A 23,096-nucleotide genomic window follows, 5' to 3' on the forward strand; every position below is an offset into this window, starting at 1 on the left:
CTAAGTATATTTAAACATGACTGAGAAGACTTGGAATAATACTATAGTTGGGCAGGTAGTAATACCACTATATCAACCAGTATTTATGTTTTATGACAATGAAGATACACTCTAACAAGACTATTATGACAACAGAGATCAGTACAAACGAGATACGGATTAAAGTAATTAGGAGAGTAATCGTCAGCCTGAACACGGCTTAACGAAACGCGACTCTAGATGTGGATAATTCTGTTCATTTATCTTATCTACCACTTACACTTGTCTACGGCCATACCTAGGCGAAAACACCAGTTCCCGTCCGATCACTGCAGTTAAGCGTCTGAGGGCCTCGTTAGTACTATGGTTGGAGACAACATGGGAATCCGGGGTGCTGTAGGCTTTCTCTCTTTACTTTTTCTACTTTTTAAAAGTTATTGGATTTATCTTTTATTTTACTTTTGCAATTGTCTTGGAAGAGATCGAACTGTTGTATACTTGCTGCAGATCGGTTACTTGCCAGGTGACAATACACAAAAAAGGTCTATTTTGAAAGTAAATTCATTAGTCACCTTTTGCTTTTTAAGACTAAACCATCGTATCCAAATGCAATTTATTACTACAGTAGCCTTGTATATGAATCTAAAGTGATACCAACGATTCTCAGTTTTACTGTTCGTTCTAGTTATGTTATTACAATAAAATTAACCCATTCATCGCCTCTCAACCGGCGGAAAACGCAAGCATGCCTTTCTAATGTCCATTTTTCTTCGTCATTTCCAATTCATTTTGATAAAAGGATGCTTTCGTAGTCAAAATTAAGACAACGCAAGAACGCTTTTCAAAGGGACAGAAATAAATCGTCGTCGGAATAAACCGCTTGTAATGTTTCTTTTTTTTTTCACTTAGTGACTTTCAATCGGAAGAGTTAAAGCTCATGCCGAAAGAAAGGTAAACAAATTAGGCGTAAATTTGAGTGGTAGGATTGCTCTGCAACTCTATTTCTTCGTTCGTAGTCGTCGGCGGAGGAGCTAGTGCATCATCCCTTTGTTGATATCTGGGCAGCGTAGGCGAACCGGTGTTTTCAGCTGAGCGCTCAAATTCCATTCCAAGGCCAAAAACAAGGATGTTATAAACTGCCCAAAAGATAGCACCAACGAACCATGCGAGACCTTCACCAAGACCTTTGAAACCAACACCAACGAACCATGCAAGACCGTTGCCAAGACCAACCACGATAAAGATTATAACTTTAGCGGCAATCCGTATTGTCAATATGAAAGGCCAAATAAGTGCTAGGCTTTATTAGTAACACACATTCTAATAACTTTTGCGATTAACAATAACGCTCCACTTACCACAGAAAAGAGCAAAGAATATTGCCCATGTCACAAGAAAAATGCCTAAAGATAAAAGGATTGCCTGACCGTATCCTTTTTCAATTGATAAATTTAATAAACAAGAAAGAAAATTGAAACGATGGGAGATTGCTAATTTATAAAGCAATGATAAAACGAATATCAAACTGAAGAACCTCCGTTTACTTTTAACGACTACATTTTCAGGGAAATAATGATCTGTCTTCTTCCTACATTCGGTAAAGAAAGCATTGAAGCCATCAGATTCAGTCATTGTCTTTTCCTTTCTCTGCTTGGTTTTGAAGGAAGTTGGATAAGACAATTTTTTTATGTCTTTTGGTGTATTCAAAGGAAGTCCCTTTTCGAGATCAACATTGTAAACATTAGCATGGTTGTACGCAGGAGGATCGCTTGAATCGAATTTCAACTTCTTTACCGAAATCCTAAAAATAAATAAGAATTTCAATGAATAATTAGCAAAAGAGCTGTCAAATAAAAGCTGTTGATCCGTATTCGATGGAACAATTTCGCAAACGCAAATTCAACAGAAGTAGCAGCCAAAACTAAAGCAGCTCCACCTGATCATTCCAAATAATCAAATGAAAGTCACATAGAAGCCCAATTGGCACGAATTAAAGGAATAAAGAGTTGGCTCCAGCAAGACATTTCGCATCGCTTACGCAGCTTTGAGTCACAAATGAAAGTAACAAATTTCACTTTCGCTTTGTTTACAAAAAGTGTTAATACCGTTTTTTATGAATGGTTTATCAATCTTTATGTGGGAACAATTTGAAATTTATATTTCTACAGCTATATAATACTAGTTCTTTCACGATTTTTTTTTATTTCCATGACATGAAATAAATATTTCACCAAAATGACTATCTGAGGTCTTCTGGGCTTCTTTTGATGTCTTGAAATTTCAAAATACCGACTTGATATAATGGATAAACATATTCTTTTTCTAAATGTAAATATTATACTATAACAAGTCGCTGTAAGTCCATCGAAACCTTCATTAGATGATTTTCTGGTCGATCCAGTTTCTTGTTCCCAAATTGAGTCGAACCTAATCAACCAGGCATACCCTAATATATTTTAATTGATTGTTTCGGAAACAACTATAAAGCGAGTGGCTTCTCCATATTTCTGCAAACACACGAAATCCTTCCACTGTTCCTTTGACAATGATTCCATGCACAAATGACGAACCTGCTAGTTCCATCAAAAGTTGCAAACTTGAAGGCACAGGAATTCTGAAAGACAAAATGAATTCCTACACTGTGAATCTCCTTTAGAAGGTTTTCTCGTATATTTCAGAACTTTCTTCACAATCAAGTTTTCCATGAATATGGACCTGTGTTTTTTATCGTTAGTTTCTCGTCATGATCTTCATATTTCTTTCCAATTCTTTATTTCTTTTACTTTTTCACTTTTTCTTTACGATTTTGCCTGTTGCATAAACCAAGACTCTTATTTGTTTACAGAGTGACGTCCGTTCGTTACCTAAAAAAAGAGTGAATACGCATCTAGGAAATTGCAAACAAAAGCAGAATTTTGATATCGTTTGATATTGCAAAAATTTTACCGTTTATTTACGGTTGAGTAACATTTACTAAGTCTATAATTAACATACTTCCTATCTTCAGTTTGCTGCTAGCATTAACATTCGAAAACTTACTGCTTCAACCTCATTTCGGTCACTTGAGTCTTGGATCATGACGGTGAGCAATATACTCGTTCTCGGAAGCTTAAACATGGATTTGGTTATGCAAACTAAAGTCTGTCCAGCAGGAGGTCAAACAATGCATGGTGACCCAGATGGATTTCATACTGGCGCTGGTGGTAAAGGAGCAAACCAAGCAGTCGCTGTAGCTCGATTGTCAAATCCGTCTGATACTAAAATCTACATGGCTGGCTGTGTCGGTGAGGATGTCTTTGGGCAGGATATGTTACGAGGCCTTAAGCAAGACAACGTCGACGTCGACGCTGTTAAAGTCATCCCTAACAAATCCTCTGGTGTTGCAATGATTATCGTAGAGTCTAACGGTGAAAACAGAATTTTATTGTCTGAAGGAGCAAATAGCTGTGTCGATGTTCCCTTCGTGCAGGCTTTGGAAGAAAAAATCCAACATAGCGACCTTTTAATCCTGCAACTAGAAATCCCTCTTTTATCGGTCCAAAAAGCAGTTGAGTTAGCTCACAAGCATCATGTTGACGTTTTGTTGAATCCTGCTCCTGCCGTCTCTTTATCTCCTGAACTCTTGCAACATGTCAGCTATCTGGTTCCTAATGAACACGAAGCAGCTGTTTTACTGGGATGCCCAGAATCTCCCCCGACAGCTCAAAATGCTGAACTGTATGCTGATAAGCTTTTGGCTACGGGTATTCGCAAAGCGGTCATCATTACTTTAGGAAGCGAGGGTGCCTTTTACAAAACTAAAACAGGAGAGAGTGCCCATATTCCTGCAAAGAAAGTACAAGCAATAGATACTACTGCTGCAGGTGACACCTTTATTGGTGCTTTCTCAACCTCAATCTCTCATGAAAAGCCCTTGAAGGATTCCCTCCAATTCGCCGCTCAAAGCAGCGCAATTACGGTTCAACGGAAAGGAGCAGCCAACTCGATTCCTACTTATACGGACATTCAGAATATTCTAAAATAATTTTGGTCTTTCTGTTATTATTATTATTATTTTTTTTTTCCTTCTTTCTGAGAAAGAAGGAAAAAAGGACGCAAATACCCTGCCTTTGGCTTTTATGATACTACCTACTACTACTACAATAATACAACTATGATCACCTTTATTCAATCTTGTTCATTTTTCTTAACATGTAGAAGCTACTATCATTACCTTTAACATATATTTTCTTGCCAAGTCTAAAGATATCAAGTCATCATCATAATCAAACAATTTGTTCCATCTCGGCTGCGTACTGCAACAGCTGACGAACACTTTGGATTGTATGTTTGTCTGCTGTAGGAGGAAGTTCCAATTGTTGTTCTTCATCCAGCATCATGGCATCTTCATTATCAACCACATTGCTTTCACTGGGGAAATGAAGTATGCCTTCTTTGATGGTCCACCCACGTTCAGCAGCCAGAGCCTCAGTTTCTTTGGAATTTTGAAGATATAACAAGCTTGTCGCATTCGCAAGAGGAATCGTGGTATATACTTTTTCTGCGCAGGTTGCAATTTCATTACGGACCATAGTCATGACGATCTTCATAAAATAACTGAATTCGGGGAATGCGCAGGACTGGATCATCGACGCAACTTTGTCAAAGGCGCCTTCCATAACATTTTGTTCTAGCGACATAACCCAAACAACGTGTGGATCTTTTTCAAATAATGACTTTTCTGGTACAGACTCTAAGGCAGTATGGAATTCTGCAATACGGTTGTCCGACAGCAAGTACAGAAGGTTGAGTGCAGTCACCATACCCATTCTCGGGGAAGGAGCAAGAGCCGAATCGTGGTAAAAGGGAACGACTTGACTGGCATAACGTGCAAATGCCTCGATATCCGACGTCTGAATCGATACTAGCACACCATATTCAAATACATTTCCTGTCATCTTGTTAGTCAAAAATTTCTACACAGCTAAACTTCTTTTTCCGCTTCTCTATAACACATACTTGCAAAGATGCTTTTTTCTCTATTGCTGGTCGGTAAGAACAGATTCTCTTTAGCTAATTCTAGCTTTAAATTGACAAGCTCTTTTTTACAGCTTTGCCAATCTTTTTTATCATAAAGTCCCGCCAAACGATCCAAATTTAAAGCACTCATGGTTCTTGTAGAAGAAGGGACTCGCATCCAAGTTTTGGTGTTTTGCTAGATCGATCAAATAGTGCAATACAAGGATAAGAAAAGTAAACGCAATTCTGGTATAACAAAATACTAAAGAGTCATTAGATTAATTCTATGGCCTCGTTGCTTCTCTCTATCTAGTAACTTTGCAAAATGCAGAATGTTTGGGCAAAAAGGATTGTAGCAGGTAAGTCATTAGCTGTCTACTATTTGCAAAGTGAAGCTGAAAAATGTCATAATCTGTATGGGAAAAGCAGTAGGTCGAAGGATATCAAGTTTGCTAGTCATCTCTTCTTAGTGAAAGAGAACGATGTGTTTGTCTTTGGAATGGAATGCATAGTATATAAAAAATCAAATAAGAGAACCATCTTTGTTGCAAAAGTGGATTCAAGTGGGTTAGGAACGCAGGCTGCCTCGTCTAGTGCTCTCGCGGCCTCTGCTATAGAAACAGTGATCAATGCTCAGTACGAGGAAGGTGCTGCAGAAGTCGAAGTGACTCTGTTTGCAATTTCTCAAAGTCAGTATTTGTTCCCAGAATCTTCTGAAAATGGACACAAACATGTTTTGTCAGATGCCGGACTTTTACACTGGTGGGTCAAATGTCTAGAAATGGTGCGGAAAGATTACTATCCTGCTGAAGAACAGTGCAGCGAAGCAACCGTAAATAGAAACTCAGAGGACGTTTCCGCTGAGAAAAAAAAGCACATGGCTTACATGTTTGTTCCGGGACTTCCGTCTCTTCGATCCTATCTCCCAAATAGCTTCTGGAAGCAAGGAACTGCTTTGCAAGAAGGAAAGGCCATAGAAATGATTCCACGATACCCGGATGATCCAAAAGCCAGATACCTGTACGAAATTCAAGATCAGCGAAGCGAAATGAGTGTCGCCGAGTTTTGGGATACCCTATCGTTTCGTCAAGAGTGCTGCTCAGGAAAATTGGTAGGTTTCTATAGCTTAAGCCTACCTAAGCATACTGTAGAAGCCGTTTCTTCAAGAAAAAAAAACTTTGACTTTGGACTCGTTTTACCTCCCAAGCTATATCGTATTATTTATGACTCTCTCTTAAAACGTTCTTTTCGTTCCCTTTCTATTGCCTCTCAATCGACTGAAACCTTTTTAGGTGAAACAATTGCAGCCATACAAAGAGTGAATGGCTTTTCTATGGATAAAGTAGTCCAAACAATTGAAGGAAACGCCAAACCTGTTTCTTCCAAAAAGCGGGATCCGGAACCTCCTCAAGCATTGAACGTGCTACAACCCAGAAAGAAAAAAAAGTAGTATACATTGATTTAGTTAAATGAAGAGGATTGCAAAGATTAAATTCATTATGTCATAAATTAAAGGAAAGAAAGCGATACAATGTAATAACTGAATCTATCAACCAAAAAGTAAAAGCAAAAGTGACCCAAAGCCAACGTTCTACTATATTTTATTAGAAAATCATGCAATTTACAAATCGAATGCATCAGAATAGCTTATGACACATTCTATAATCCATTCAAAATCAACAACTGGAACGTTTGTACCCGTATTCCCAGAGTTAGAGTTAGACACGATAACATCCCAATGGGAGCTAATTTTCGTTACAGAATTTTTATATTCCACCTCTGCTCCTAAAGCAAGCGCTTGAAATATATAGGCCAATACTCGTTGGGAGTGCTCATCATTAGCAATTCCGTTCCGAGAAAAATTCACGTTTGGTAATAAAAATAATATACGTTTTCCAGATAATGGACCAAAGCTTTTATGCAGCTGGTCATACAAACTAGAACCTGTTAATGGTCGCACTCGCTGAGATAAAACAGAATTTAACCGTTTTGAGTATCCGGCCGCTAGCAAAAAAGGCGAATGATCAACAAATTTCTGTTTTTCGATACAGATCGTTATAAATCTAGGATGTAAACATGGAAGGTTTAAAGCTAAAGCCTCTAAGTATTTAACTTTCCTAGAATGCGAGTCTGAAATTACAAAAGCATACTTCCATGACTTCGACCTTTTATGTGGTTTTAACGGGAACAAAATTTTGCCTTTTCCGTTGTAATAATTACAGTACAAAGAGCTTAAACCCTCATCAAGAACAGTACCGCCATGATATTTTACTGAATTTATCAAAAGTGAACGCTCTTTATCATCAACAGTATTCAACCCAGTAAAAACGAATATGCAATCATGAAAAATCGAAACTTTTTTACTTTCCGTCATAGTTACTTGGTTTGCTTCTTCACCGTCATCGTTGACAGTATAAGAACACATGGGGCGCTTTCTGGAAATAGAAGAAGAAGAAGGTAGATAATTAGAATCTGTATCCACGTTTGACCTACCCGCAAGCTGAAAATCACGGTCCTTAAATTTTCGGATTTGGGAAGGTATTAGATATATCGTAGACATGGGCACTGCAACCTCGTCTTGTTTACCTATCCTTAAACTTACCATGTCATTTCCAAAGGCATCTGTAGGTGGGATAGATGTGTTTTCACCTGTTGAGTGGTATGCCCGCAAAACAGTATGATTTAATCTCAAAGCTGTGGACCGAACAATGTCACCTTCTTTTAATTCAAATCGTTTTAGCTGGTTCACATTAACAGTACTTGCAGTAGAATCATCAAATTGTATCTTAAATTGAGGGATTCCAGAAGCTGTAGACATTGTCTGACATAGAACTGTCGCAGGATAGTAAAATGCAGGATAACCCTTAAAGAAAGCCAAGACACGATTTTCAATTTTGTGAATTGAATTGGAAAATTTTTTCAAATCAGGAAGAAGATAGCGTGGTTTGTCTATTTCGAATTTGCCTCTTATGGGCTCTGATTCCATCCCCAATTCGGGTGAATTAACCATCTCTTTGTAATTATTATTATTATTATTTGTTTTAGCATCTGAATGAGGGAAAACGTTGGAATTTTCTTTCAAGTGTTTCCTTGGAACATCAAAATCAGCCTTTAGAGGCGATTGACTAGAAAATTCATTTTCAGCAGTATATTCAGCCTTCCTTTTTCTAGTATTTAGGGAATCAACATCTACCAATATTCGGCTTGAAATAGGAGTATCAGAGATGATATTCCTCTTCTGCCTTGTACTTTGCTTAGTTTCCCGATTAAAATCATGGTCACTTTCGGTAGGGGTAAACTTTGTCGGAGGTGTTGATTCGATGCCAGTAATCAAAGCTAGTTGCGGTGCTCTGATAGAACGTCGAGTAGGGGTAGACTCTATCTGACCTGCATCCGCTTCACTGTCTAATGATCCAACAGGGTAGTCGTAGTATCTACGTTCTTGGGCAACAGTATCAGGAACGAGAATATCCTCAATAACATTCCCTGTTGCTTGCTCATTGGAAGAATGAGGTACAGGGGTATCTTTTAAAGTGGAAGTCATCGATGCAGGAAAGGTAGATCCCGGAGGAGAGAGCAATTCGGGAGAATTGGGGAAGCTCTGAGGAGATACAATTTTTTTTTGTTGGCTGAGAGCTCCTTGTTGATTATATAGCTGCTCCAAAACACGCTCGGCTCGATTCGGCGTCGAGGCTTTTTGGGATCCACTTGATGGATTTTGAATAATAATCTCATCATCAGAAGATCCAGAAGATTCTGACGCTATTTCTTTTGTTTCAACAACTTGTGTAGGGACTTCAAATAGCTGTGTCAAACCAAGACCGTCATTTTCGTTGACGGGTATGTCGACATTTTCGAACGAATTTCTAATTCGCTCAGATCTATCCTCGGAACTAGTTTCGTTCCTATTCAAAGATTTAAAAGAAGATTTCAAATCATTATTAACAGAAGATAATCGCACTGGAGAGTAGGCCACCGAATGTAAAGGGTACGCTTGCTGACTCGACGACTTGTGTTCAGCGAACTCGGGATTACTACTTATTTGCATAAACAATTTTGCTCATCGATCAACTATGATAGCTATGAAAATGGAAAGAAGAGGTCAAATTCCACCTTACTCCGAAGAAACACTTGAAAAGACAGTGATGGACTCTAACGAGAATGTAGAACAAAAACCCAGTTTCTTAGTACCTTTTTATTTGACTTTTCTTACTCCAAAACTCACAAGAAAAAGTCTAATATCAACTGGCTTGAATGAGCAAAATCAAACATAAACTAACAGTTTCAAACGAATCTTAAACGCAAATTCGAATGTCAGATGTTAGTGACTATCTCTTAATACAAATACGTTTGAAACCCGGCACTAATTTCTTGGTTTTTACAAAACATGTGCGAATACGTTGCTAAGGAAAAATCGTTGGCAAAAAGCTCGACTCGAAGAAGTAAGAAACACCAAGCCTGTTGCTGTATACGCAAACAACCTTTTTGATCAAGAAAGGAAAAGAAATATAATAATAAAAGGTTGGTGTGTTGTTTACAAACAATTTTTTCCTTATTGATTTTCCCATTCACTAAATTTTTAGTATAATTAAGTCATATGGCAGCGGCATATCAATTCAAGGTCGGATAGCACAGTTGGTTAGTGCGCATGACTGTTAATCATGAGGTCGAGGGTTCGAGTCCCTCTCTGACCGTGTTTTTAAATTTTTAGTAATTGTCAAAAATTACTTTAATTGGAATAACATTAATTGAATATAATGGTTTATTCCTCTTTACGTAGTTTGCATGGTTTCTCTCGTCTGAGCGGAATTGATACGACCGTACTATTATTTGGTTTCGGCATGAAGAATTCATCTTATTTAGTAACTCGTTTTATCGTTTTCTCTTTTTTTCAACTCATATAGACTCGTTTCTTTTCGACATCTCACATGGCACGAATGAATTCACATTTAAGACTGCTTTTCGCAATCGTAAGTGATTTCTATCATTTTCATCCTAAAGAAAGCTTGTATTTTGGAATTCAGTGGTCACAATGATCCTTTTCTTTAAGCTATTTTACTGCTGTTTGCGATCTTCGTTTTCCTTGACTTGGCGAGCAATGGCCTTTAGGAATTGCAGGGCACCAACCTCGCTGGGGGAAGCAGATTCGTCAAGCGATAAACCAAGAGCGGAAATGACCTCCAAACCGTTAGGCGAATTCAGGGTTTGACTCAGCGACCTAAGTGCTTGAGCATATTGAGGACTATTTAAAACTTCCATTACAGCTTCCACGGTGGCCGGTGTGTCAGGAGGAAGATATGGCTTCAATTGATCAACAGCGCCTTCTTGAGATAATAGTTCTCTGACATTAGAGGGCTTCAAAACATCGGCCAAGTCCACTGTAGTAAGGGACCGCTGAGAAGAGATATTATTCAATAAATTACGAACTGTTTCTGAGGCAGAAGCTTCGTTCATGTGAGAATCTTGAGCGTCTGAAGAAGGAAGCTGTTCTTGGTTTGTTTGAGATTGAGTGATGTTTTCGTTTTGTTCGGTCGTATCCATATCCATCGCGTCGGAAACTGTAGCTACGTCTGAACGTGCTGATTCTTGATAATCCTGTTCTCGAATAATGGAATTTATCCGAGATGCGTAAATCTGGTCGTTAGAAGCGTCTACGTCTTGCATCCAGTAAAATAGTGACAGTGTTGAAGATGGATATTTCAACATGTAACCTCTGTCATTCGGGCACTCTTCAATTTTTTCGAAGGTACATTCTGAAGGAAACACAACTATATCCTACAACCTTCATTAGCGCTTGTTTTTCTTTTAATGCCACTCCCTCTTTTTACGACGAAAAAACACGTACATCTTCAGGTGCATCCATCTCATCTCTCTTTCCCCATTGAAAATGCGTTAAACCATCGGCATCTCTAGTCATAGAGATAAATCTACCCTTCATTAGTTGTATGTTCTTTCTTCCATTCGTCTTTTCTTACCCTTTCGCAGGATCCGCTCGAAGAATTTTGGTTCCTGGAATTCTACGAAGCTTTCCAGCTTTAAAAGTTATCAATGACATGCTAACTGACAGTATCAAGCTGCAAATATGCAAAAGACAGAAACCTTGCTTTCTATGGGAAGCTTTTAGTATATCAGATGGCACCGTCTCACTAGTATGTCTTAATTTGATTAATGTTCTCGCTGCACTACTTTAAGCCATTTGTTTATACTAGTTAAGATGAAAATGAGAAATATGACTTCACTCGTATATAACTTAGTTAATCAAGTTAAATTTATCTTTCCTTTGATTTAAATTTGCTTTCTTTAGAAGTCGTAGTCATTTTTCTGTAGACAAACATTTGCATGTACTTCTTGACTGCACAAATTGGGATGTCGGTGTCGCGCTCTTCTAGTATTTGTAGCTGCGTTTCTTTTTTTTCTGAACTATGTATGCTTTCACTGGCCTTTCGCTTTGAAATTGAAGTATCTACTTGATGGATACTTCTGTAGGCCTATGAAGAATAATCAAAAGGGGTCTTCAGATATCCAAAATTGGAAAGGCTGTCGTATGCAAAAGATAACTGTATTAGTACTGATGAGATCTACTATATTGGAGCGCTAATAAGCAAAAGGATCTGAGTTTTTATTTACCTGATAAGGTAACAAAACTGGTGTTACTTTTCAAGGGTAACATAAAAAGATTGTTCTTCAGGATTGTTTGTTTACATATGGTCAGATTGGAAGAATGTATAAAATTTTACTTTTTTGATGTTTTCTATAAGAAGTACATTGCCAAACCAAAAAAACAGTTTCATAATAACCACCACTTTCGAGAGTTTTTGGTCTTGGAAACAACATCTTCATCGTATAGAATTCAGTTTGTAGCAACAGGCTGGAAGAGGTAACGTAGTTTCAGTGTTCTGTAAGTTTTCATTTTCATCCTACTCGCACTCGAAATCCTCGTCCATGAAATGGGAAATGCAAATCAGTAGCTTTGTAGCAAATTGTCCAAAGCAATCTGCTTTTCATCTAATGAAATTAGCGTAAGTGCTCAGTTTAAAAATCTACAAGTATCATCAATCACCCTACACTTTGTATATTTCTACTTGTTACTATGTTAACTAGTAATCAAGACATCAAAGCATGTTAAGTAATGAAGCACAAGTCAGCTTTGACACTCATCTATATATAGAAATTCATTTCAAGGTAAATCTCTCCTCTGTAGTCAAGATATAAGACCTAATGTTTGTATTTATTTTCTTCTACAGTCCACTTAGAATTATTTAAAGACGTTCAACTACATTATTAGGAAAACAGCAAGTATATCTCTGCTAAAATAAACTTTGTATGCAAGCACACGACACCTTTCCGGTTTCCTTTCAGTTTTTGAACTTTCATACCAATGCCTAACTCCGGCGACAATTGAATATTTGGTATAACTAAAATTTTATAAGCATAGAGGCTGCAAGCACCAAACCCAAATGAACGACTGTAAAGGCAATTCTTGAGGATGAACTTTCCTCCTCTTCCTCTTCTTCGTCTCCTTGGTTAACCTTAGAGTTGTTCGTACTGTTAATTGGATATGGCTTAGTCTTAGGATGCTTGGGGGCAGTATACTGTCCATCGTCACCGCTATGATAAGGAGACCACATATTGGTAGGACCATCAATACCTAATGGCTCTCCAGCACCCTCTTCCATGTAAACTTTAGCTTCTTTAGGCATAGGAGGCAAAGTTTCCCATGCTTGGAAATAAGTCGAGTTTCTAGGACACTCGCTAGGTAAGCCATCTTTTCTATAACCTCCATCTCCTTTTGGATTGGGTACTTTTTGAAATTGCTTCATTAAAGTTACGCAATTCTTAGAAATCTTACGGTCACCATTTCCATCAATAATAACCAGACCATAATTGTTTGGTTCGGCTGAATATTCGTACACCAGTCCTCCGGAAAATGATTCAGTCATCTCAGGAGAATAGATAGCCTCAATTTCCGTAAATGGACGATCTGGAGTTTGATCTTCAAGAATCTCAACAGTGTTACAACCAAACTCGGACAAAAATAGAGGAATGGAATAGTCACTAAATTCCCTAAGGCGGTCGAAGTATCCCGAAACGCTCATGCTAGAGTGACCGCACCATTCATACATGTTAAATGCATAAAAATCAGCACGCTCACTTTCATCTCCACAGTTAAAGTAATGAGCCAATTCAAGTCTATTTTCGGCAATATCTGCTGCAGAGTATCCCACCGGTATTTGTCTACTAGCATGTTTCTTAATATAAGCCTTAACATCTCTTGTTGTAGCTTTAACCCAGGTAATTGCTGTCGTTTCGTGATCGTTTACGACTTCGTTACCGGAGAAGAAGCCTAGTACATTATCGTAGTCCTTGAAAGCATCAACAGTAGAGAAAATGTGCTGCAAATATACCTTGTTATAAGAAATTGCAGGATCGGATCGCGAAATAGAATGACGAAAAGTATTGAGATCAAGGATGACATAAATTCCAGCGTCCTCGAAAGCCTTCATGCAATCATCGTGATCAGCTGCATTGTCTACCTGATAAACACGAACGGTGTTAACTCCCATTTTCTTGAAAATCTCAACATCCTTGTGACAAGCACTTGAAGCCAAGGGATCTATTAATGAAGAAGAGCCACCAGGCTGATAGTCGACACCACGAAGATAGAATCTCTCACCAGTTACCGAATCAAAAAACGCATTTCCTTTAGTAATAATAGGATTAGTTTTAGCAAAAGACTCAAGGGCTCCAGATCCTAAAAGCAGAAGAGCATAAAATAAATGACGACCAAGAACCATAGTTAAAATACTGCTTTCGTCTTGATAAGTATATAGAATACAGCTAAGTGAATGAATAAGTATGCGTTAATGCTAAGCCGTTTCATGGCACATATCCTTTATATATTTACAAAAACATGGTCAGATGTAAACAAACAATGGTCGAAACCCAAACCTAAATTAGACGCATAGAACCGAATTCTAAACAAATAAAAAAACTTGATTGGTAATAAAGAAATCTATTGTTAGGACTATTCAGCCAATTCAAAAAATAACAAGGTGCCTAAAAAGGAATCCAGGTTGCTACACCTCAAAGTCGTTTTTATTCAACAATTTTTTTCGACAGAAGTTTATTCTTAGTCCTTATTTTTAGCAGACTCTTCTCCTCTCAATGAAACAATCCGGTTCAAAACAAGCTTGTCAGGAGCGTTACTAGTCTTATCTAAACAGAAGTAACCAACACGCATAGCTTGGAAACGAACGCTCTCTGGATTTCCAGCCTTATCAACACCAGAAGATGAATCAGTCTTCGGCCAAGGAGCAGTTTTGATCAAATCATGAATTCCAGTCTCTATCATCGAATTCTTCAAGACAATTTCACTATCAGGATTCAGCTGGTCAGCTAATTCATGATCCTTCAAAGCGGCAGGATTGTCGCACTTGAATAAATTATTGTAGAGGTGAGTTTCCGATAAGCGAACTGGGCTATTACTTGCAGGGTCTTCAGAAACCCATTGAACAAAAGTTTTGGGTTTCTTAGAGGCCGTTTGATCATACTCGGCAATAATTTCTACTACGTTTCCGTTATCATCTTTAATAATCTTCTTCGCTACTACAGGGCAAGAAGCTCGGAAGAGACCAACAGGTTGATTCAAAGTTAAACGGAAAAAGTCATTTGAAGCCTCTTCACGGAAGTCCGAGCGATCAATGTATACGGTCTTGGTAAGATATTGAGTGCGGGATCCCATAGAAGGGTCCTTAGGGTTGAAGGGTATCTGAATCTCCTCTCGGTAATCATCAGCAAGGTTCTCAAGGATAACCTTCACGGGATCAGGGAGAAACATAAGGCGTGGAACACTGTTTTCGAGGAAAGAACGGACGCAATTTTCAAAACGAGCAACCTCAATATTACTAACAGCGGTGGTTACACCAACCTCACTAACGAATTCGAGTATAGCACCCGGGGGAATACCACGGCGACGAAGAGCAACAAGGGTAAACAAACGAGGATCATCCCAACCGTGAACATAACCCTCGTTAACAAGCTTCATGATCTTTCGCTTACTCATAAGTGTCCCTACAACATTTAAACGACCGTATTCCCTTTGGGCTGGACAATATACCTCAAGAGCGTTACATAACCATTCATAGCTGACTCTAGAAAGGATAAACTCGGTAGTGCAGAGGGAGTGGGTGATGTTTTCAAAAGAATCAACCAAGCAGTGAGTGAAATCGTAGGTAGGATATATTTTCCATTTGTCACCCGTACGAGGATGAGGAGTATCGAGAACGCGGTAGGCAATGAGATCCCACATTTGAGGATTGCCGTCATTCAGATCCTGTTTCATTCGCAAAATTGCTTCTTTTGGACGATACTTTCCATCTCTCATATTGCGAAATTCTGCCAGCGATTCCTCAACGGGACGGTCACGGTGAACGCAGGCATATCTGGGGCCACGCTCTTCACCACCTCTTGCCTTTTTAATTTCAGTATCGGTGCAGTGACAAACATAACCTTTGTTTCTCTTAATCAGTGCTTCGGCGAGCATATACAGTTGATCGAAATAATCGCTGGAATAAGTAATTTTGTAAGGAGAAAATCCAAGCCAAGAAATAATATCCTTAATACTCTCAAAATACTTTGCTTCTTCGGCCTCGGGATTGGTGTCGTCAAAACGCAAGTAGCAAATACCTTTGTGATAGCGGGCAAACCCAAAATTGACAGCGATGGCTTTGGAATGGCCGATATGGAGATATCCATTTGGTTCGGGAGGGAACCGAGTGACAACACCACCGCCAGTTGCTTCTAGGTGTTCTTTCATGCGCTCAGGAATGAGCTGTGGGTTTCCGCCAGGTTTGTGCAATTTTGCTAGAAAGCCTTCTTCAAACATATTATAGTTGCTCTTCTTGGAGCCTGTCGCGCCTTTCTTCTGATCTTTCGTGTCCGCCTTTCCTTTGTTTCCCTTGCCTTTTTTACCAGCAGGAGCATCTCTTTCATCTTTTGGTCCTAAAAGTTCTAAGTATTTCTGATCAAGTGTCTGCTTTACTTCCAGCTGAGGTGCCCACTTAAGGATAGGATGCTGGCGCAATGCGGATGTCGTAGCATTGAAAGAGGAGTATCTTTGCTCACTAATCTTTGCTTCATTTTCTTTGATGTATTGGCTAACCAACTCATTGATTTGTTCTGGTGTACAGGTGACGCCAACGCCCGATTCTTTGTCAAATTCTTCTTCATTGATGGAGTCTCTACTTTTGCAATAAGCAATAGCAGCGCTTACTTGGAGATTGCTCTTTAAATCTCCCTTGACTATTTTAGAGCAAATATATGGTTCGTGTGTAAGCAACTTCGTGTCCTTCTGTTTCAGAGATTCATTTGCTAAAGTCAATAACAAGTTGCCAACAGAACGATCGCATCCTGACTCGTTCAATTTAGCCCCCTCAATTACTCTATTCAAAGCAGAGCTCAACTTCTTATTTTTCAGCGTATCCTTGACACGAGTTTCATTTAAGCCTATGTTCATAAACTTTTTATCTAACTCTTCCACGCTTGATTCCATTATGAAATTACCTATTTAGAAAAAATTAAACCTATTTTCCTGGTGAAGATCACCTCTCTTTGTCAGTAAACAAAGCAAGGGTAAGTAGAAGGTAAAAATATTTGGTTTAAACGTTTTGCTCTTTAGGAAAGAAGACGCGCTGTATCTCTTTGCAATGCCGAAAATAAATATACTGTCTTTTAAGAAATTCCTTAATATTGTTTAACAAACGTAGCAGAAACAACGTTAATAAATAAAAATAACTACATCCTTGATTTTCACAAAAAGAGGATTTTGCCAATTGTAGACTAGACTAGTTTAGAGTTTCGAACCAAACTTCTCTCGTTAGGGTTAGTTTTTTGAGATCAGATTCTGTAGAGCTAGGGCTTGTTTTTATATAGAAATAGCTGACAAGTCAGTCTGCATTAATATATGTCTTTGAAGAGCATCCAAAGGATGCTACTAAAAATGCGTAGGAGACAAATCGAAGCTTGTTAAATTTCTTCATATGTTGGTTGATAGCAAGCTGCTACGAATTACCTTGTTTATTTATTTCTTTTAGCGATATCATTGTTGCTAATCCTGCTATTATGGATGCATACCAACCTTATAGATAAAGCATAGTCTTTGAGAGACTTTGGAAGAAGTCTTTTTTTGCAAGAGACTAGCATTTATCTTTTTAGCAAGCAGCGTTACATCCATCGCTACTGCTACGATTTAGCAAATTGCTGAAAATACAAAAACTAATGTAAACATCGGTGCATTATTTGATCATCAGTTTATTATACTCGTGGAATTCCTTAAGGAGACAAAAAAAAGAAAGAAAATGCTTTTGTAGACTTTCTCCTTGCTCTTAATGTGTTGAAAGAAAGTAACTTGTTATTTGAAAAGTTACAAATGATACTTAAGGAATATTTACAGAATTTGCTTCCTTTGGTTGAGTATTTCAATTACTCAAATTTCAATAACCTTTACCTTTTGAATCAGCACTTATACTTTTTATTCTTTCTAATAAAAATATAAATACAAGTTTATTCTTCTTGCTTGCATATTAACGAGAGTCACCGTTCTTTATTATATGATCGCTTAAGAAAAGTTAAATGACCTTAAGTTGCTGCCCACTGGTACAATGTTAGTTGCCTTTAACAAATACTCGCTTCACAGAAAACATGCCAGCGGCTTCATTAATGACGCGTCTGCGAAGGAAATCTGGTAATCAGGTAAAAATTGACACTCTTTTTTCAAAAAAGAAAGGACCTTCTGGATCCGTTAGCAAAAAGAATGAACGTTCTGCTGTCCCAAGTCGGCAAGCTCCATTGAAGGTTTTTTCTTTTCAGATTCCTCCAATTCTTATAATGAATGATTCTTCAGTATGCAATTGCATTGAGGAATTAATCAAATATATGTTTGAAGATGTTAGTCTCACTCGAGATAGCGAGTTGCTGATTTCGAACTGTCCAAGGGTAATTGTCGAAACACAACTTGCTGGATTATTCCATTCAGACTTTACAAGCATATCAAGAGAATTGGAAAGTGAAATTCGGATAGGAGGTGTGCGCCGTTTATACTTGCATCGTGCCGATAGTTTTTCAGGCGAATCCTGCTTGGTATTACGATCAGAATTAAACGAAATTTACCAATTCTATTTGAACAAACACAAGGATAACAAGGAATTGCTTTCGTTAATAAAAAAATTGCAAGAGTTTCTACAAACCCATGGATCTAGCTCGTACCCAACGGAGGAATTAAACCTTTCCTTGCAAGAGAGACGGACTTTGACAGCTGCTGGATTTTTAACTTTGGATGGTACTGATTCATATGGTATATCCTTACCGAATCTAGGTGTATTTACTCATATCCTGCATAGTAGTCGCAAAGATCTCATTCAGTTTTTCAAGAAGAGACCTTTTTATGAGTGCATTGAAATTTCTTTGTTACAAAGAAACCTCTCTATAACCACTAAGAGAAAACAGGAAACTTTTTTTGGTTGGAAATTTCGACTTTGCGACGCCATTGGTGCTGGTTTAATTGACGCGTTTATGACTTCTTGTGGTAGAGCTTATCGCCTAACCAGGAGAGGTTTAGAATACAAATAGCCTTTATCCTTCTTTTCTTTTCCTATTATTAATCATTACGATATCCCTTTACAATTTTCCTTGGTTTATCCTTCGTTTAATTTATTCAATTAATAGACTTTGGTCGTGCCTTAAACAATATGATTGTGGTACTAATTATCATGTTCTTTCTTTTCAATGGCTTCAAAAATGTTTTTAGCTATCTCTTGATGAACATAAAAATACTTTTTCGGATGTTTTTTGGTTTCAATATTTGTGAATGGGCGACTGGTAGCAGCGTCAGGAGTCTGTAGTTCTTCAACATTGTACTTCCATTCCTTTCTTCTTCCTAGTAAATTCAGAGTAGTGAAAGTAACTAAATTTTCCTTTAGTGTCCCTTCCGTTACATATGATTTTCCTGCCCAGTGGATTAATCCCGTTGATATTGTTGAGGCTGCGCAAGCTTAGACAATCTGGTTAGTACTTGAACAACAATGAGTCATTTTTTTCAGATAATACTATTGAATCATACCTGTAGATATCATAATAAGCCGTGTGCCAAATCCGATGCCATTTGCATCCAAAAGCAGCATTAACGGGGTCATCATGTACGTTAATCCTAAGGAGCCAACGGAAAACCTTTTGATATTAGCTACTGCCGTTTTTAGTGGTGCTTCATAATGGAAAACTGCTTTTGCAGGAGAAGTACTCAATTGTCGCACAAAACCCTTCACGAGCCCGGGATTGAATATCATTTATTAAAGATATATGTACTTTCTTCGTAAAAAAAAAACAGTAAATTGAAAGAAAAAGACTGAGTAGGTATCAATATTTGAGGCTGACTTTAAAACAAGCAGGAAGTGGACCGGTGCCTTCACTAAGTAGTATGGACAACTATATCCTTTCAAAGAATGCTATCAATGAACGTCTTTTATTTCATAACCTATTTGTTTTTATTGAAAAAAAATTAATTTATTCAAATCTGTTACAGCAAATCATCATTAATTTATTCATGACATCTATACATCTTAGTTGGATATCGCTCATAAACGTGACAAGCGATATACAAGAAGTACACAAAATATAATAGTTATCTATGCTTAATATAAAGAGAAAAAAGTTTTAGCTGCTGATGCTAGTTATTCTAACTTAATCCATCGGAATGGCTCTTGCCAAAGTCTCCACAAAGCAAGAGACAGTATCAACGTCTTGTTTAGCTGTTTCAGCAATCAAAAGGATCTTCGCAATTCCAACGTTAACCTTTTCTGTTCCTGTGTAGCCCTGAAGCCGCTGCAATATATCTACCCGAATGTTGGGGTCGGCAAAATAATCTACAGATTGTAGAACACGATCTAATTCTTCAATGTTACCGACATTCGGTACAGCTAATTCAGCATCAAAAGACTTTGTCATGTCAATTCGAGAGAGCATTGTTCTCTCGGAACTAGTAGCAAGAATAAGCAAGCGGTGACCTTTAGGAGGCTGTTTTTTGAAAAGGACCATCAAAGTTTGAAGTAAGGTGTTCGAGAAACGGGGACCAATGGGAACCCAATCAATAAGACGTTCAATTTCATCAACAACAATCACACTGAGAGGACTCCTATAACTGTCTTCAAACACGCGATTCACATAGGATACTCTTGCGTTTTCACTCATGCCAACCATACCTTCGGCAGTTACCAATTTGATAAAAGGAAAATCAGACCCCAAAGCAATAGTAGCGGCTAAGGCAGTTTTACCAGAAGCTATAGGTCCAGATAATAGAACGCTCATTAAACGGGTTCTTTCAGAGTTCTTAACTTGCTGGACGAAGAGCTTGCCTTCTGTGAAAATTTCTTCAATATGCTTTGCATAGTTAATAACACCACCCTGTACGCGACTTTCAAGCTCTTCTTCGCTAACACCAAATGCAGGACGAACTTCATTGAGAGCATTCAAAAAATCATTGCGATTGACTTTGATGTTTTCCAAATCTCCAGAAACAGCAGCGGTAGTACCTACTTTAATATGGCGATAAAATGCAAAACTTGAAGCGCTCTTAATTAAACCTGCAATTTCAGCACCAGAAAAGTTTTTAGTAAGATTTGCTAATTCGATCAAATCCACATCATCCTCTAAAATTCCGTTGGAAGCCATACGTCCAGTATGAATCTTCAATATTTGTAAACGACCATGTTCGTCAGGAAGAGAAATTTCAACATGAACTTCCAAACGGCCGGGACGAACAAGTGCTTCATCAATCATGTCTTTACGGTTAGTCATACCAATTACGAGGATATTGTTTAGTTGATCAACACCATCCATTTTTGCAAGTAACTGGTTGACTACCTGATCACCAACTCCAGTGTCACCTCCAGAACTTCCTCTTTTCTTGCAAATAGCATCTAATTCGTCAAAGATAATAATATGGAGACCTGACTCTTCTCCACGCTCACGGTACTCACGTTCGGCATCGGCGAAAAGTTTACGAACATTTTCCTCACTTTGACCGACATATTTGTTTAGAATTTCGGGACCATTTACAATCTTCGGTTCACGAGCATTGAGCATTTTACCAATTTGACGAGCAATTAAAGTTTTACCTGTACCAGGAGGACCGTAAAGCAAAATACCCTTTACGTGATTAATACCTAATTTTTCAATCATCCCTGGAGGAAAAAGACGCAAAGCAAATGCACGACGGAAAATGGCACTGAATTCAGTATCAAGACCACCAATTCCCATGTCTTCGAATTTAAATCCAGGCTGTAAAATTGCGTTCGCTGCAGGACGCTTCATACTAGCCTTTAGACGGAGTGTACTGTTAGCACTTTTAAGAAAGTGAATCTCTGTCTGAGAAGTTAGGATTCCTCGAGAATTAGGATCCGTTTTGCTAGTGATTCCTTGGTCTGGGGAATCTGAAAGCAAAAGATCAACACAAGCAATCGTACGCACAGTGGCCTTTATATTGAAAGACTTAAAATCAAACACAATCTTCTGTCCAGGGGCAAACACCTGATTTTGATAGCTGCTTGCGAACAGACTAGCCATTTCTTCGCCGTCTAAAGCTTCATTAGTTGTACGATTACGATTTTGAAATTCAACTTCTAATTCTGCTGCACTTAAGTAAGGCGCTCCATTTGGTCCGAATGGGTCATAACCTGCAACATTCACCTGCTGATTAAGAGACCAAGAGGCCCATTCTCGATGAGGTTGCGAAGCACCTAAGCATCCTTGTGGAAATCCAGGAACAGGTTTCGTACTGAAAACTCTCATATTATCAACGATGATGTACTGCTCACGAAAATCCATTGGAGAGACAATGATGCAATTCGTTAACGCATCCTCTGTGGATGTAGCTTTCACGATTCGAAAAGGTCCTGAAGGTTGGCGTACATCTACATTTGTCGGCATTGGTGGTTTCTGTTCAAAAGGGTTAAATGTTGATGAATGAGTACTCTGTCGTGAATAACTGCCACCCAACGGTTTTCTAGTTGGAGGATCTGTCGGTGATTTATTTGACATAAATGGCAATTTCCATTTAGAATCCATAATGTATTTTAAGGAATGGCAGATATCTCTACCTGTTTTTTTGTAGTGAGTACTATGCTTTAGGAAGGTCAAAGGTGGTGTTTACGACGTGTTACTTAGCTGTCGTTCAGTAGAAGTAACGCAGTGTTCATTTTCTGTTACTCAAAAATTGCTTGCCTAACAATAAAATAAAAATAAAATAAATTACAAAAGAAAAGAAAAGAAAAGAGAACCAGGAACAAGCGAAATTACGTTACTAAAAAATGCTTTTATTTCTAATCACGTATAGAAAAATCCATCATAAACCGAACAAAGTGCCACTATTCTAATATCATACTAAAGTCTGGTAATACAATATAAAAAGTATGATATATGATAATACTAAGGAGTAGAAATATAAGCGCATGCAATAAGTAAATAAATAAATGCTTCTACTGATGTTGAAATTTCCTTGAAACTTTCATTACTAGTAAACAGTAATAATATCCCACTGGCTGAATTAATAAATATGTTTGGGTGAGCAAATAATTTCGTTAGACGAGCCAGATCTTCAGTTAGGAAGATTTGACTTGGAACATTCAGATTATATATAACCATTCTAGTTACTCATGACCATAGTATACTTGCTTATTTATGTAAATAATTTCCCTTACAAATTTATTTTTTATCGCTGCTTCTATTCATGTATCTGCCTCACTCGAATTGAAACTTCAATCACTGTGAATAAAAACGTATAGGTAATGATATAGCATTCAATAACTACAAAATTGAAGGATAACTTTCGTAATCTTTGTAACAAAAACTTTAAAGAATTCAGCTTTCGATTCATTAGACTGTAAAGTGTATGTGCTCTTGGTTGAAAAGAGCATGAGATTTAATTCTATCTATGTTAACTGGCACAAGATCTAAAAGGTCAACCAAGATTAATTGTATTAACAAAATATTTTCCCGTCAAAAGCCAATCGGTCATTAAACCAAAGGAGAAACAGTCAGAGAAAAAAGATATCATTAGCAAACAAGAATAA

At 37.9% G+C, this 23,096-nt stretch overlaps 11 protein-coding genes and 2 non-coding genes across 13 annotated transcripts; 5 read left to right on the forward strand and 8 right to left on the reverse strand.

Annotated features, from left to right (window-relative positions):
• The first annotated feature begins 267 nt into the window (after positions 1-267).
• On the forward strand, positions 268-382 carry SPOG_16330. The gene has a single exon (XR_001203111.1). It is a non-coding gene; the product is annotated as a 5S ribosomal RNA (ribosomal RNA).
• Positions 383-939: 557 nt separating this feature from the next.
• On the reverse strand, positions 940-1,611 carry SPOG_01044 (uncharacterized protein; the record flags this gene model as incomplete). The annotated part of the gene is made up of 2 exons (XM_013169315.1): positions 940-1,274; positions 1,338-1,611. The coding sequence occupies 2 exons, from the start codon at positions 1,609-1,611 to the stop codon at positions 940-942; spliced, it is 609 nt and encodes a 202-aa protein (XP_013024769.1).
• Positions 1,612-2,838: 1,227 nt separating this feature from the next.
• SPOG_01045 (ribokinase) lies at positions 2,839-4,079 on the forward strand. Its single transcript, XM_013169316.1, has one exon. It carries the CDS (start codon positions 3,056-3,058, stop codon positions 4,001-4,003), a length of 948 nt encoding a protein of 315 aa, XP_013024770.1. The 5' UTR covers positions 2,839-3,055; the 3' UTR covers positions 4,004-4,079.
• A 57-nt stretch (positions 4,080-4,136) lies between these two features.
• Positions 4,137-5,243, reverse strand: SPOG_01046 (19S proteasome regulatory subunit Rpn12). The gene is made up of 2 exons (XM_013169317.1): positions 4,978-5,243; positions 4,137-4,909 (listed from the first exon to the last, which is right to left on the reverse strand). The coding sequence occupies exons 1-2, from the start codon at positions 5,153-5,155 to the stop codon at positions 4,245-4,247; spliced, it is 843 nt and encodes a 280-aa protein (XP_013024771.1). The 5' UTR covers positions 5,156-5,243; the 3' UTR covers positions 4,137-4,244.
• SPOG_01047 (RTT109 family histone lysine acetyltransferase) lies at positions 4,206-6,467 on the forward strand. The gene has a single exon (XM_013169318.1). It carries the CDS (start codon positions 5,303-5,305, stop codon positions 6,425-6,427), a length of 1,125 nt encoding a protein of 374 aa, XP_013024772.1. The 5' UTR covers positions 4,206-5,302; the 3' UTR covers positions 6,428-6,467.
• Positions 6,468-6,598: 131 nt separating this feature from the next.
• Positions 6,599-9,025, reverse strand: SPOG_01048 (DNA repair protein RAD9; the record flags this gene model as incomplete). The annotated part of the gene is made up of 2 exons (XM_013169319.1): positions 6,599-6,722; positions 7,128-9,025. The coding sequence occupies 2 exons, from the start codon at positions 9,023-9,025 to the stop codon at positions 6,599-6,601; spliced, it is 2,022 nt and encodes a 673-aa protein (XP_013024773.1).
• Positions 9,026-9,597: 572 nt separating this feature from the next.
• On the forward strand, positions 9,598-9,671 carry SPOG_16331. The gene has a single exon. It is a non-coding gene; the product is annotated as a tRNA-Asn (tRNA).
• Positions 9,672-9,792: 121 nt separating this feature from the next.
• Positions 9,793-11,165, reverse strand: SPOG_01049 (19S proteasome regulatory subunit). Its single transcript, XM_013169320.1, has 3 exons — positions 10,953-11,165; positions 10,823-10,904; positions 9,793-10,752 (listed from the first exon to the last, which is right to left on the reverse strand). The coding sequence occupies exons 1-3, from the start codon at positions 11,030-11,032 to the stop codon at positions 10,033-10,035; spliced, it is 882 nt and encodes a 293-aa protein (XP_013024774.1). The 5' UTR covers positions 11,033-11,165; the 3' UTR covers positions 9,793-10,032.
• Positions 11,166-12,165: 1,000 nt separating this feature from the next.
• On the reverse strand, positions 12,166-14,084 carry SPOG_01050 (sporulation specific 1,3-beta- glucanosyltransferase Gas4). The gene has a single exon (XM_013169321.1). The coding sequence runs from the start codon at positions 13,770-13,772 to the stop codon at positions 12,393-12,395; it is 1,380 nt and encodes a 459-aa protein (XP_013024775.1). The 5' UTR covers positions 13,773-14,084; the 3' UTR covers positions 12,166-12,392.
• Positions 14,010-16,646, reverse strand: SPOG_01051 (cytoplasmic glutaminyl-tRNA ligase Qrs1). Its single transcript, XM_013169322.1, has one exon. The coding sequence runs from the start codon at positions 16,526-16,528 to the stop codon at positions 14,108-14,110; it is 2,421 nt and encodes an 806-aa protein (XP_013024776.1). The 5' UTR covers positions 16,529-16,646; the 3' UTR covers positions 14,010-14,107.
• Positions 16,647-17,654: 1,008 nt separating this feature from the next.
• Positions 17,655-19,432, forward strand: SPOG_01052 (uncharacterized protein). Its single transcript, XM_013169323.1, has one exon. The coding sequence runs from the start codon at positions 17,677-17,679 to the stop codon at positions 18,601-18,603; it is 927 nt and encodes a 308-aa protein (XP_013024777.1). The 5' UTR covers positions 17,655-17,676; the 3' UTR covers positions 18,604-19,432.
• Positions 18,662-19,430, reverse strand: SPOG_01053 (uncharacterized protein). The gene is made up of 2 exons (XM_013169324.1): positions 19,094-19,430; positions 18,662-19,024 (listed from the first exon to the last, which is right to left on the reverse strand). Exons 1-2 carry the CDS (start codon positions 19,314-19,316, stop codon positions 18,735-18,737), a joined length of 513 nt encoding a protein of 170 aa, XP_013024778.1. The 5' UTR covers positions 19,317-19,430; the 3' UTR covers positions 18,662-18,734.
• Positions 19,433-19,516: 84 nt separating the features above from the next.
• On the reverse strand, positions 19,517-22,178 carry SPOG_01054 (secretory pathway protein Sec18). Its single transcript, XM_013169325.1, has one exon. It carries the CDS (start codon positions 22,090-22,092, stop codon positions 19,711-19,713), a length of 2,382 nt encoding a protein of 793 aa, XP_013024779.1. The 5' UTR covers positions 22,093-22,178; the 3' UTR covers positions 19,517-19,710.
• Between the last annotated feature and the right edge of the window lie 918 nt (positions 22,179-23,096).

The sequence above is a fragment of the Schizosaccharomyces cryophilus genome, assembly GCF_000004155.1.
Source record: "Schizosaccharomyces cryophilus OY26 unplaced genomic scaffold supercont4.6, whole genome shotgun sequence".
NCBI lineage: Eukaryota > Fungi > Ascomycota > Schizosaccharomycetes > Schizosaccharomycetales > Schizosaccharomycetaceae > Schizosaccharomyces > Schizosaccharomyces cryophilus.

Excerpts from the sequence above, each read along its gene's own strand:
- SPOG_01049 (XM_013169320.1), bottom strand. The coding sequence starts at position 11,032 with ATGTCATTGATAACTTTTAAAGCTGGAAAGCTTCGTAGAATTCCAGGA. Across the intron at positions 10,905-10,952 it reads CGAGCGGATCCTGCGAAAGG|ATTTATCTCTATGACTAGAG; the intron begins GTAAGAAAAGAC and ends AATGAAGGGTAG. Across the intron at positions 10,753-10,822 it reads AGATGGATGCACCTGAAGAT|GATATAGTTGTGTTTCCTTC; the intron begins GTACGTGTTTTT and ends TGAAGGTTGTAG.
- SPOG_01054 (XM_013169325.1), bottom strand. The coding sequence starts at position 22,092 with ATGGATTCTAAATGGAAATTGCCATTTATGTCAAATAAATCACCGACA.
- SPOG_01053 (XM_013169324.1), bottom strand. The coding sequence starts at position 19,316 with ATGATATTCAATCCCGGGCTCGTGAAGGGTTTTGTGCGACAATTGAGT. Across the intron at positions 19,025-19,093 it reads GCTTATTATGATATCTACAG|CTTGCGCAGCCTCAACAATA; the intron begins GTATGATTCAAT and ends AGATTGTCTAAG.
- SPOG_01051 (XM_013169322.1), bottom strand. The coding sequence starts at position 16,528 with ATGGAATCAAGCGTGGAAGAGTTAGATAAAAAGTTTATGAACATAGGC.
- SPOG_01047 (XM_013169318.1), top strand. The coding sequence starts at position 5,303 with ATGCAGAATGTTTGGGCAAAAAGGATTGTAGCAGGTAAGTCATTAGCT.
- SPOG_01045 (XM_013169316.1), top strand. The coding sequence starts at position 3,056 with ATGACGGTGAGCAATATACTCGTTCTCGGAAGCTTAAACATGGATTTG.
- SPOG_01050 (XM_013169321.1), bottom strand. The coding sequence starts at position 13,772 with ATGGTTCTTGGTCGTCATTTATTTTATGCTCTTCTGCTTTTAGGATCT.
- SPOG_01052 (XM_013169323.1), top strand. The coding sequence starts at position 17,677 with ATGCCAGCGGCTTCATTAATGACGCGTCTGCGAAGGAAATCTGGTAAT.
- SPOG_01046 (XM_013169317.1), bottom strand. The coding sequence starts at position 5,155 with ATGCGAGTCCCTTCTTCTACAAGAACCATGAGTGCTTTAAATTTGGAT. Across the intron at positions 4,910-4,977 it reads AGAAAAAAGCATCTTTGCAA|GAAATGTATTTGAATATGGT; the intron begins GTATGTGTTATA and ends ACAAGATGACAG.